Source organism: Ascaphus truei, chromosome 2 (genome assembly GCF_040206685.1).
Source record: "Ascaphus truei isolate aAscTru1 chromosome 2, aAscTru1.hap1, whole genome shotgun sequence".
NCBI classification, from domain to species: domain Eukaryota; kingdom Metazoa; phylum Chordata; class Amphibia; order Anura; family Ascaphidae; genus Ascaphus; species Ascaphus truei.
This window is the reverse complement of record NC_134484.1, coordinates 404,126,182-404,138,592: the sequence shown is the minus strand read 5'-3', so window position 1 is coordinate 404,138,592 and position 12,411 is coordinate 404,126,182. Positions and strand designations below refer to the sequence as shown.

At 47.9% G+C, this 12,411-nt stretch overlaps 1 protein-coding gene across 1 annotated transcript in view; it reads left to right on the top strand.

The window, feature by feature from the left end:
* ANKIB1 (ankyrin repeat and IBR domain containing 1) overlaps nt 1–12,411 on the top strand; it is a 147,605-nt gene that overhangs the window by 51,516 nt on the left and 83,678 nt on the right. Inside the window, exons 3-4 of the mRNA XM_075588640.1 lie at nt 3,404–3,461; nt 10,262–10,444. Of these exons, the coding sequence (XP_075444755.1) occupies nt 3,404–3,461; nt 10,262–10,444 (241 nt within the window). The remainder of the gene's footprint in view (nt 1–3,403; nt 3,462–10,261; nt 10,445–12,411) is intronic.

Genomic DNA, 12,411 nt, shown 5'->3' with positions numbered 1-12,411 from the left:
GGTCTTTTTAAAGAGGCAATCCGTTTTTTGTTTTGTTTTTTTTAAACATAGATTTGAAGTAGGGGGTCCCTGAAGCTGAACCCCATTCATTTCAGCTCTGGGGACGCCCTGCTTACTGAGCTACTTATCTCCGTAGGGGGTGCCGGTAGCCGCTCGGCTTGCAGGGTTCACATAATGGCCGAGTTTCAAAGCTCCAGCAAAGAGAAGGCCAATAGGAAGCTGTGATGTCATCAGATCCGGCTTCCTATTGGCCCGCGTGACGCGGGAGCTTTCCACTCTGCGGAGATACGGTGCATCCCCTTTTGGAAGTCTCTCTCGGGACGCAGGGGTTCCCCCGGAGCTCAAATGAATGGGGTTCAGCTCCGGAGACCCCCCTGCTTCAAATCTATGTTAAAAAAATTATAATAAAAAGTGCATGTGTTGCTCCTTTAAGCAGATCACTGCCTATCTTTACTAGCCGTATTGCAGAGATATTTGGGCCCGACTCACTTGACCACAAAATAATATAATATTGAACCTGTTGAGTGTTCCAAAAAAAGAAAAAGAAACAATGAAAGGGGAGATCACGAGGGTTCAAAGGTGCAGTCCCACTTCATCGCCACAAACATACTTTTTGATCTCACATAACATTGAAGTACTCGGCAGTTTCTCTTTTGGATGAGCCCAGATCACTACTTTGAAATAATGGCTGCATTTTTTTTACTTGGTTATGTCTGCGCCCTTGATGAGCGCCTTCAAAAACTAAACGTCCCGCTCCAAAAACGCATGTTCAGCACGAAGAGGCATTTAGAGTAACATTTGACGTACCATGGTACTTGTTCCCTACTTTCTAACCAGGTGCTAATTTTGGAAGTGGTTATATGAAGTAATAAGAGGGGTTAGGTGGATATGGCAAGTTCTATGTTTTACGTCTTATGTTTTCTGCACCTGCAAAATCCACTAGGTCTGCGCATGTGTAAATCTATACGAGTCACAGATCTGGGTTAGATGCGATAAACTGGACAATCAATTAGATAACGTTATTGTGCTGCAAAGTTCACGTGTCAGAGCCTGATATAGTGTTCCTGTGATACTTGAATGCATTTTGGCCTGTCCAATCCATCTTTGCAGTGTGCTGCAGGCTGAATGGGTTTAAAGAATAATTCTATTTATATACGATGCATTATACAAGTCAGCAGCGGCGGATTGGCCTGCAGGGTGTTAGGGTTTGGGCCGGAGCTGCTGCTGATGGGGCCACAGTCCCAGCGACTTCCCAGCAGCAGCGGCCGGTGACTCCCCAGCTCCCTATGCAGCAGCAGCCCGGCGGTTACTGGAATCCTGTCGGCACCAGAACTTGCCTTCTCCGGAACGGCATCCCCTCCTGCAGCGCTGCGTAGTCATGGTGACCCAACGTCAAGCAACGCCGCATCGTCACATGGTGATGCGTCGCAGTGACCATGTTATATGATGTCGCATTGTAGAAGGACGAGGGCCGGTATGAGAGAAAACGCCCAGGCCGATATTTGTCTGCAATCCGCCATTGGATATTTTATTTATTTATAAAATGTTTTACCAGGAAGTAATACATTGAGTTACCTCTCGTTTTCAATTATGTCCTCGGCACAGAGTTATGATTACAAATACATAGTTACATTAAGTGAACGGTGTATACATTATATACAGGACATTGCATGCACAGTTAAAGATAATATATATTATAGGGGTATGTAACAGTTACAGACCAGGAGATAGGAGACAGGGGGGGAGAAGGGGGGGAGGTGCGGTGGGAAGGGGGGAGGTGCGGTGGGAAGGGGGGGGTGGTGCGGGAGGCGGTGGGAAGGGGGGGGAGGCGGTGGGAAGGGGGGGAGGCGGTGGAAAGGGGGGGGAGGCGGTGGGAAGGGGGGGGGAGGGGGTGGAAGGGGGGGGGAGGGGGTGGGAAGGGGGGGGAGGGGGGGGGAGGCGGTGGGAAGGGGGGGGGGAGGGGGTGGGAAGGGGGGGGGAGGGGGGGGGGAGGGGGGGGAAGGGGGGGGGAAGGGGGGGGGGAGGCGGTGGGAAGGGGGGGGGAAGGGGGGGAGGGGGGGGGGAGGGGGTGGAAAGGGGGGGGGAGGGGGTGGGAAGGGGGGGGAGGCGGTGGGAAGGGGGGGGGGAGGCGGTGGGAAGGGGGGGAGGCGGTGGGAAGGGGGGGGAGGCGGTGGGAAGGGGGGGAAGGGGGGGGAGGAGGCGGTGGACAGGAGGGGGGGGGCAGTGGACAGGAGGGGGGGCAGTGGACAGTGGACAGGAGGGGGAACAGTGGACAGTGGACAGGAGGGGGGACAGTGGACAGGAGGGGGGACAGTGGACAGGAGGGGGGGCAGTGGACAGGAGGGGGGGCAGTGGACAGGAGGGGGGGGGCAGTGGACAGGAAGGGGGGGCTTTAGTTTTGAAAGAACTTAGACTGGTGGAGGCTGTGAGAATCTCTGGTAGGTTGTTCCAGTTTTGGGGTGCACAGTAAGAGGCGGAGAGCGGCCCGATACTTTGTTGAACCGTGGGACCATGAATAGTGTTTTGGAGTCAGATCTCAGATGATAAGTGCTGCATGTGGTAGGGGTGAGGAACTTGTTCATATAGACGGGTAGCTTGCCCAGAAAGTATTTGAAGGCAAGACAGGAGAGATGAACTTTGCGCCTAGAGTCAAGTGAAGACCAATCTAGTTCTTTGAGCATTTCGCAGTGATGTGTTTTGTAGTTGCATTGGAGAACAAAGCGGCATAGTGAGTTGTAGAGGGTATCAAGTTTGCCAAGGTGAGTTTGCGGTGCTGTGCCATATACTATGCCTCCATAGTCTATCATTGGCATTAGCATCTGCTGTGTGACGCGCTTTCTGACCAGTAGACTTAGGGAGGATTTGTTCCTATGTAGTGCACCAAGTTTGGCATAGGTTTTGGATGTCGGGGCATCAATGTGCAACCCAAATGTTAAATGGGAGTCAAACCATATGCCCAAATACTTGAAACTAGTAACAGGGGCTAGGATGGTATTAGCATTGGTTCTGCTCTGGAGCTCAGTCATTGGAAGCGTTAGAAATTTAGCCTTGGTCCCAAATACCATTGTTACAGTCTTGTCTGTGTATAATAACAGTTTCTTTTGGGAAATCCAATTTTCAAGTTTCAAAATGTCAGATTGATGTATGTGTCCAAGGTCAGAGATGTTAGGGATGTGTGCATATAAAATTGTGTTATCTGCATACATGTGTATTGAGTCTCTATTACAAGCTGTAGGAAGATCATTGATGAACACTGAGAAGAGTAGGGGCCCCAGAACAGAGCCTTGCGGGACACCACAGGTGATATCCAAAGGGTTGGAGTTAGTACCCAAGATAGACACATGTTGGGATCTACTTGATGGGTAGGAATTAAACCAGTTTAAAGCATGCTTCCCTATTCCAGAGCACTGGAGTTTGTTAAGCAAGGTAACATATCAGAGAGCTTTTCATTATTGTTACTGGTACATACTATTACAGTGGAACTGGACTTTAAAAGTTGATGTCAGCAATTACTCTGGTTTCTCCTTCAACCCTGCAACTGCCAGTGGGTGCTCAGATTGCATCTTATCCACACTTTGCACTGGAGAAGCAACAATGCGGAGAAAATGTGACGATTCTGTATCTTCTGCCGGATCCACTCTGGCCTGTCCTGTGGATCCCTGATGAGTACAGACCTGGAGGTTAGGCTGACATTCAGCTGGACATTCCCTGCAACGTGCTCAGTGAGAGTTAATGCAGCTCCATGTTTCCCATTTATATGTGTGTCATTTTATTTATATTGCACCAACAGTGGGTCAGGGAGGTGAAAGGTGTTTGGAGTCAGTACTATAGGTGTAAATAATTAAATGAGATGCTGCTTTCAAGAGGTGAATTGTAAGCTGGAAGATACAAATCAAAAGGGTTAGAAGACATGAGAGGGCCGTAGAGGTAAAAGGAGCAGAGATGAGACATCCTTTGGTCGAACCGAAAAGAGCCGAGTAGTTGTGTAATGAGGAATTAGAATACAGATTATAAGGAGGTGCAGAGGCATGTAGAGCTTTAAATGAAAGAAAGATTTTGTGATTTATTAGGATATTAATACGAAGCCAGAAGAGAAATTTCAGGCGATAAGAAGCAGATACAAGTTTAAAAGTGCAGGAGTTGATTCAAGCAGCAGCATTTTGAATAGATTGTAATGTAGAGGTGTGAGGCAGTTACAGTACTATAATGTTGCAGTAATAGATACAGTTAAAACCAGAGACAGAACATGAAACACAGACAGAGCTCAGTGCACATCCAATGAAACTTATACACGGTACAGTGCCTAAATATATATGTATATATATCTTTTGAATAAAATGGTCTTTTAGTTTAACTCTTTGGCCAAAGTGTTGTAAGGCCTTGAGCCCCTACACGGCAGACCACATCTCAAGTGTACCTAACACTAATATAAATTCTTAATAACCTGTGCATTACCAGGAATAATGATTTATAATAAATCTGTCAAAATTAGTTGCATAGTTCTAAGTCTGATTGAAGCTCTTATTAACCTGGACATTACCAGGAAAATCACTCTTTATTAGATTTGTCACAATCAAACTGCAAGCAAGCAAGTTCCCCTGAGAGTGGGAGATGCAATGGAGTGAGCTTTTAACCATTTAAAAGTGGGAGGGGGTGAGCTTCAAACTAGGTAGGAGGAGCCACCCTCCAATCAGCTAAGACCAGCTGAACAAGAATTGTAAAACATACAGGACACCTACAAGCTCATATTGAACCCCCAAAATAACCACAACATATATAAGCATATAAGTGTCACAGAGGAGTGCTACTGAGCATGGCAATAAATTTAAAACCAGAGACAGAACATGAAACACAGACAGAGCTCAGTGCACATCCAATGAAACTTATACACGGTACAGTGCCTAAATATATATGTATAGATATCTTTTGAATAAAATGGTCTTTTAGTTTAACTATTTGTCCAAAGTGTTGTAAGCCCTTGAGCCCCTACACAGCAGACCACATGATACAGGACAGAACGAGCGCATGCATTGGTGTTTTACTTAGTGGAACATAGGGACGTATCTTTGCAGTGTTGCTGAGAAAGAAACCTCAAGATTTAGCAACATCATTTATAGGAAGGTAGAAAGATATTAATTTGTAATATAACTCTCTGCATCATACTTGAGGTGCATGGTAGTTGTGTTGTCTGTAGTTTGGAATGGAACAATGGGACCTGGTTTGGATGTGAGTGTGAGAAGCTCCGTCTTGGACATATGAAGTTTGAAATGACAAAGGGCCATCGAGGCAGACATTGCTGATGGCCAATCTGTGATTTGTGACTGCACTGCAGGAGTACGGTCAGGTGCAGATATATATGGTCAGGCCTGGAAAATGTTGACCCACCTACACGGGTTCACGGCAGGAGATCACTCATTCACCACTTGGACTGTTGCAGGAAAGTCTTTAGAAGCAGAGCTGTCAATCACCAATCTGCCTCGCAAAGTCGTGCCCCATAATGCCCTGCACGGCTCTGCTTCTGAAGACTTTTTGCAGCAGCCACAGTCTTGTGAGCTCCACATGTCTGTCTTCCTCCACCACCAGTTTTTCCAGATCTGAATATAGTTGCAAGTAAGCAGCATAGAGAGGATGATTAAAGCCATAGGAGTAATGAGGTCAGCCAGCGAGAATGTATATAGAGGGAATAGTGGGGGACCTTAAACAGAGACTTGAGGTACAGCAGAGAGATCCATAGAGGTACAGGAGGAATCAGCAAAAGTGACACTGAACAAGCGGTGAGAGATACTGTAGGAGGAAAACCAGGAGAGGGCCACGGATGCCAAGGGAGGGAAGAATTGGCAGGAGAATGGACTGGTCCACAGTATTCAAAGCAAAGGAGAATTCAGGAAGAATCAGATTGGAGTAGTTTCCTTGATTTGGCAATATGGAGGTCATTAACTACTTTGGTGAATGCGCTTGAGTTCCAGAAGTTTAGAGGCAAAAGGCTAGAGAGACAGGGCAATAGTTAGTAGGAGTGGTTGGGTCAAGGGTGGTATTCTTGATAATAGGCTGGAAAAATGAAGGAGCAAAGAGAGGAGTGCATGATATGAGCAGGGCCGCCAACAGAAATCATGGGGCCCGGGACAAATGAAAGGAGCAGCCCCCCCCCAACCCATAGCGCACCCCCCTCCCCCCCGAACCCATAGCGCACCTACCACAAAAAAATATCTTGTAGCGCGCAACTTTTACTTAACTGTTTTCTTATTGTGATACAGAAAAAAACATTACAATGCAACCTGTTTATTTTTATATTTTCAACAAAAGACATGTGACTGCCTGCCTGGGTAAGTGGGTGGGTGAATGACAGTGACTGGGTGGGTGAATGACAGTAGAATGACGGTGGGTGGGTGAGTGGGTGGGTGGGTGAATGACGGTGAGTGGCTGGGTGAATGACGGTGGCTGGGTGAATGACGGTGGCTGGGTGAATGACGGTGGCTGGGTGAATGACGGTGGCTGGGTGAATGACCTGGGTGAATGACAGTGTGTTGAATGACGGTGGGTGGGTAGGTGGGTGAATGACAGTGGGTGGGTGGGTGAATGACAGTGGGTGGTTGGGTGGGTGAATGACAGTGGGTGGGTGGGTGAATGACGGTTGGGTGAATGACGGTGGGTGGGTGAATGACGGTTGAATGACGGTGGGTGGTTGGATGGGTGAATGACGGTGGGTGGGTTGGACGGTTGAATGACGGTGAGTGACGATGGGTGGGTGAATGACGGTGGGTGGGTGGATGGGTTGAATGACAGTGGGTGGGTGAATGACGGTGGGTGGGTGAATGACGATGGGTGGGTGAATGAATGACGATGGGTGGGTGGGTGAATGACAGTGGGTTGAATGACAGTTGGTTGGTGTGTGGGTGGGACGGTTTGAATGATAGTTGGGTGAATGACGGTTGGGTGAATGACGACGGGTGGGTGACAGTGAATGACGGTGGGTGGGAGACAGTGAATGACGGTGGGTGAGTGACTGGGTGGGTGGGTGGGTGAGTGACTGGGTGGGTGGGTGAGTGACTGGGTGGGTGGGTGAGCGAGTGACCTTGAGCGAGTGACTGGGTGGGTGAGCGAGTGACTGGGTGGGTGAGTGAGTGACTCGGTGGGTGAGTGAGCGAGTGACTGGGTGGGTGAGTGAGCGAGTGACTGGGTAGGTGAGTGAGCGAGTGACTGGGTGGGTGAGTGAGCGAGTGGGTGGGTGACTGGGTGACTGGGTGGGTGACGGTCACTGGGTGGGTGGGTGACGGTGACTGGGTGGGTGACGGTGACTGGGTGGGTGACGACGATGACTGGGTGGGTGACGGTGACTGGGGTGGGTGACGGTGACTGAGTGGGTGGGTGACAGTGACTGAGTGGGTGGGTGACAGTGACTGGGTAGGTGGGTGACAGTGACTGGGTGGGTGGGTGACTTACCTTGACCGGTGGGTGCTGCTTCCTTGCCGCCAGACGCTTCCTCCTATTGCCCCCGATATCACCGGCAGCTGCCAGGGGCGGTAGGGGGGCGCGGGAGGTGGGCGGCTGGGAGGGGGGGGGTGTTCGAGGCGGGCTAGGGCAGGAGGCGCGCGAGGGGGAAGCTGAGTTGACCCTTCCCCCTCCGTATCAAGTTGGGGGGGGGCTGGTTTGCGTGTGCGGGGGTTGTGCGCGTGCGCGGCGATTCCCCCTCCGTCCAACGTGGGCAGCGGGGGGGCTGGGTTGCGCGCGCGGGGCCTGTCTTGGCACTTTCCCCTCCGTCCCACGTGGGGAGCAGGGGGGGAGGGCTGGGTTGCGCACGTGGGGCCTGTCTTGGCGCTTTCCCCTCCGTCCCACTTGGGGAGCGGGGGGGAGGGCTGGGTTGCGTGCACGGGGCCTGTCTTGGCGCTTCCCCCTCCTTCCCATGTGGGGAGCGGGGGAACGGGGAGCGGGCCCACAGGCAGCAGGCAGGACACCCTGCTTGCCCTGCGCATGCGCGGGGACCACGAGAATCGCCGGCTTGTTTTTTTTTTTTTAATGTAATTAACTGGCGCCCGGCCGAGCAGGGGGCCCGGGTGGCCGGGCCCCCCTGACTCACGGGGCCCGGGACGCCAGTACCCTTTGTCCCCCCCTGTTGGCGGCCCTGGATGTGAGTGAGAATGGGGGCATGGGTAGAAGCGACAGATTTAAGAAGATGGGAGGGAATGGGGTGGGGGTTGAGAAGAAGAGCAACTGAGACAATTCTGCCTCTGTGACTGGAGAAAAAGAGTCAAAGGAAGGAGAGATGTGTATGGGACAGAGAGGATTGCTCTGTGGATAGCTTCCCACTTACAATACTGTGTAAAGATCTCCTCAATAAAGTATTTTCATAAAAATATGGAGGTTTAAGCTCCTTTTCCCCATTTAAAACCTGGCACTGTTGTTGGTTTTCTTGTGGAGAAACTACAGTAATCAATGCAAATCAGAAACAAAACCTGCAAATGAATACAAACAATACATGTTTTAACTTCCCTGCTGGTTCTTTGCTGGTTATTTTCTCTCTGGTATAAATCGAGGTTACAGTAAGATCATACGGGGTTGTTCTCTTTTTTCCGAGCTGTATTTTTAGGTGAAGTGTTTTGAGCCGTAAAACATTGCGCTCAGCTTCACGGGCACAATGTTACATGGCCCTGATGGGAGCAGGCTCAAATTGCCATTTCTTTATAAGAAAACAACCTGCTATTAGGTGCTATATCTGGCATGTAGAACAAGGCGAAACATGTGCATTCATAATATAATGTGGGCTTTTATAGTCCTCAAGGGCCACCAACAGGCCAGGTATTAGGGATACCCCTGCTTCAGCACAAGCGGTGCAGTCATAACTGAGCCACTGATTGAGCCACCTGTGCTGAAGCGGGTATATCCTGAAAACCTGACCTGTTGGTGGCCCTTGAGGACTGGAGTTGGCCACTCCTGTCTCAGAGGGTATCAGCAGCCACACCTCCTCTTCAAGCCAAACCCCGGCCTCCTGCACTAAACAACTTGTACAGCTAAACACGGAGCCAGCACCCCATTCAGGAACAGTTCTTTCATCCTTCAGTACTCCAAGTAAAGGTGCCGTTCCACCAAATATACATATAAAAGCTGTAGTAACCTGACACTTTATCTACTTTATTATTATTATTATTATTTTTTTAAAGGATCAAATACCGAACTATGAAACGCAGAATAACAAATATCACCGAGCTCCTACTTAACACTATTCTGTGTCTTCCCGTTCTTAAAATACTGTAAGCATAGAATAAAATAGGGGTTAAGTATATTATTGTGGTGGGAGGAAATGGCAGCTATTTTGAAAGTGGTCAGATACATACAACCTGACACTCTTTCACCAGTGATGCATAGTCAACATAAAAGGATAAAATTCTGCTGGAAAGCATCTAAATAAAGGACGTAAGAAGTAAAATAGTCATTTTTAAAGTCATCTAAAAAAAAGTGACCATTGAAGGCCTGTGCCAATAATAGTTAGAAGTAATGTCTGTTTTGTCAGGAACATCTTTGTATACAGTAGGTGCTTGTAGCAGGGTCAACCCTGTTGGCAAAAGCCTGGGACTATTTGTGCAGCTAGTAGTTCACTCCTCCCTACAGGGGACAGGAGCATTAATCAGCCACCTTGGCTGGAGCCTTCAAAATGAAGCAACCTGCAGTGCGTGTGCTGGCTGTTCCAGGTCTGCAGACGGACACTGACTCTGCGGTCATGGAGTCCTGTGGTGTGTTTGTCTGCTCTTACGCTGCTACGTCTTTCTATTGCTGTTGATCTGCTACCTTTTGAACTTTGGCTGTGACGCGCTATACGAGTTACTGCTGAACTTTTGGTTGAAGAAAACCGTGATTTTTGGTTCTGAAAGCTTCAGACAAATAAACGTAGGCTTGTGTGTTTAGCCGAACGCACCTCTGCCGGTGTCTCCTACAGCAGGGGGGCTCAACTCCAGTTCTCAAGCCCCCCCACAGGTCAGGTTTTCAGGACATCCCTGCTTAAGCCCAAGTAGCTCAGTCAGAGGCTCAGTCTATGATTTAGCCACCTGTGCTGAAGCAGGGACATCCTGAAACCTTGACCTGTTGGGGGGAACTTCAGGACTGGAGTTGAGCCCCCCTGTCCTACAGTGCTAATCAATGCATTGGTTATTCCAGGCTAATTAAAACAATTATTCTAATGGTGTGCCTACAACTAGCATATGTTGTCACTTAAGTTATTGATGAATATTTGTAGTAGGTGCAAATAGTTGATTTTTTTTGTTGCTTTCAGCTTTTAGTGAGACACGGAAGTGACTTATTTGCGGAGAATGACAATAAGGACACCCCCTGTGACTTTGCCGAGAAGCAGCGTCACAAAGAGCTGGCTCTCAAGTTGGAATCGCAGATGGTCTTCTCCCGGGACCCCGAGGCAGATGACATCGAAGCGGAGTACGCTGCATTAGACAAACGAGAGGTACTGTATGCTTCGTCTTCTGCAGTGATCAGATAGTGCCTGTCAGGACAGATGCCATCCTTACACCTGAATCTGTCACCAATTACAAGGGATTATGAAAGGGTCCCGGCAGCAAATCTAGTCTCATGGTGGGAAAAAGGAGGCCTGATTTATTCATTGAAAAAGTATATTGCTGGAAAACACTAAACAACTAATGTAAAGCGTTGATAAGACATACGCACACGCACACACGCACACACATACACATATACACACACACTCATACATATACACACACACACACACACACATACCCACTCATATACACACACACACATACCCACTCATATATACACACACACATACCCACTCATACATATACACACACCCACTCATACATATACACACACCCACTCACACACACATACATACATATATACACACACAAACATACATATATACACACACAAACACACTCCATCTATAAATATAACACTGTTCAATAACTACGGGCGTTACTATTACTGTTAGAATTCCCATTTCTTCCTATAGATTTGTTCCCCCTGTGACAGATGTGATGTACCAATTGTGCCGCCTCGGGAGTTTCATTAGTAGATCATACTATTACTTTTTTTGTGTGACTTGTCCTGAAAAGATATTAAACGGGAGCCAGTGGTAGTTACATGGGCCGGTTTATTGCATACACACTGTATTTTGACGCGCTACCTTTCTCGCGGAGCATACAGTATAGCACTGGCTGAGGATGTCGGTGAGGATAAAGTTCCCAGCAGACATGTCTGTGTAGGGGCCGCCCTCTCCTACCACGCTGCCTGGTGCTGTGTGACTGCTCAAACATCTGTCCTTTTAAATGAGGTTCAACGTACGGGCCTCGCTGTCCTTATGTAATGTGACATTCAAAGATGACTTCTTTTCGAAGCCTTAATAGAAACTGTAAACAAAGCAACAGACTCTTTCTAAACATGAATCATTTATGAAGTGTCCTAGAAAAAAATGTGCTTGCAAAGAGCTGGTGTCAGGGATTATGTTTTAACGGTCTTCAGCACAGAACATTTCCACCTTAAAGCTGCAGAGCAAGCAATATCCTACATGTGTGTTTTTGTAATAAATCAGTACTATGAGAAAATAATTGTAGCATTTTTTTAAAAACAACTCTAAATGACATTTGTAATGTATTATAATGTAACAAGCATTTTTGTTTCTATAGCAACCATTTACAAAGTCACATCCCCTTCCTCTTCTGAAACAGGCTCTGGCACACCCCTTTTTGAGCCCAGCCCTCTCTCTAGCAGAGCACCTATTGTATCTAGTGCCTGCCTGGTCACATGATCTTCCACACAGAACTTTGCATCTTTGGTTCTCTTCTGCTGCCCTGACAGCCGTTTAGTGAACCCCAGAGCCGAATCTTGGCTGATCGATCACAGGTGAATGGATAGATCGGCAAGTTGGCTAATTACTTATCATTGTGTGAATTTTATTGATGCACATATTAAAGGGGAAAAAATGAAATAAAATACAAAAACGGCAGCTTGGACTGCTGCTTTAAAAGGCTTTTTGCTTTACAAAGAAGCTGGAATGTAGTTGATCTGTATCTTCCTTTATGGCCTTTTTTATTTACCCTTTCAGCACTGGAAGAGCTTGCAACAAATTGCAGGGCTTTCCGGCAAACAATTGGTTAAACAGTATACTGAGCGCTTCCCCAGGGTACTGTGCCAGTACTGTGCTCTCTCTCCTGTGTAGAGATGTGTGAATTTCTTCACTTTTGCTTTGTGGTTTTCTTTCCGCATTTTTGCACAAGTTCACAATGTACCATTTTCACCAAACTACTGAGAAATGTCAAGACTTTTGCCAGATCTTTGACACCCAAAAAAGGTATATAAAAGCCATGTGACCTAAGATCACCTGAACCCAGGTGTATATAAGATCACGTGACACCAGGTATATAAGATCACGTGACACCAGGTATATAA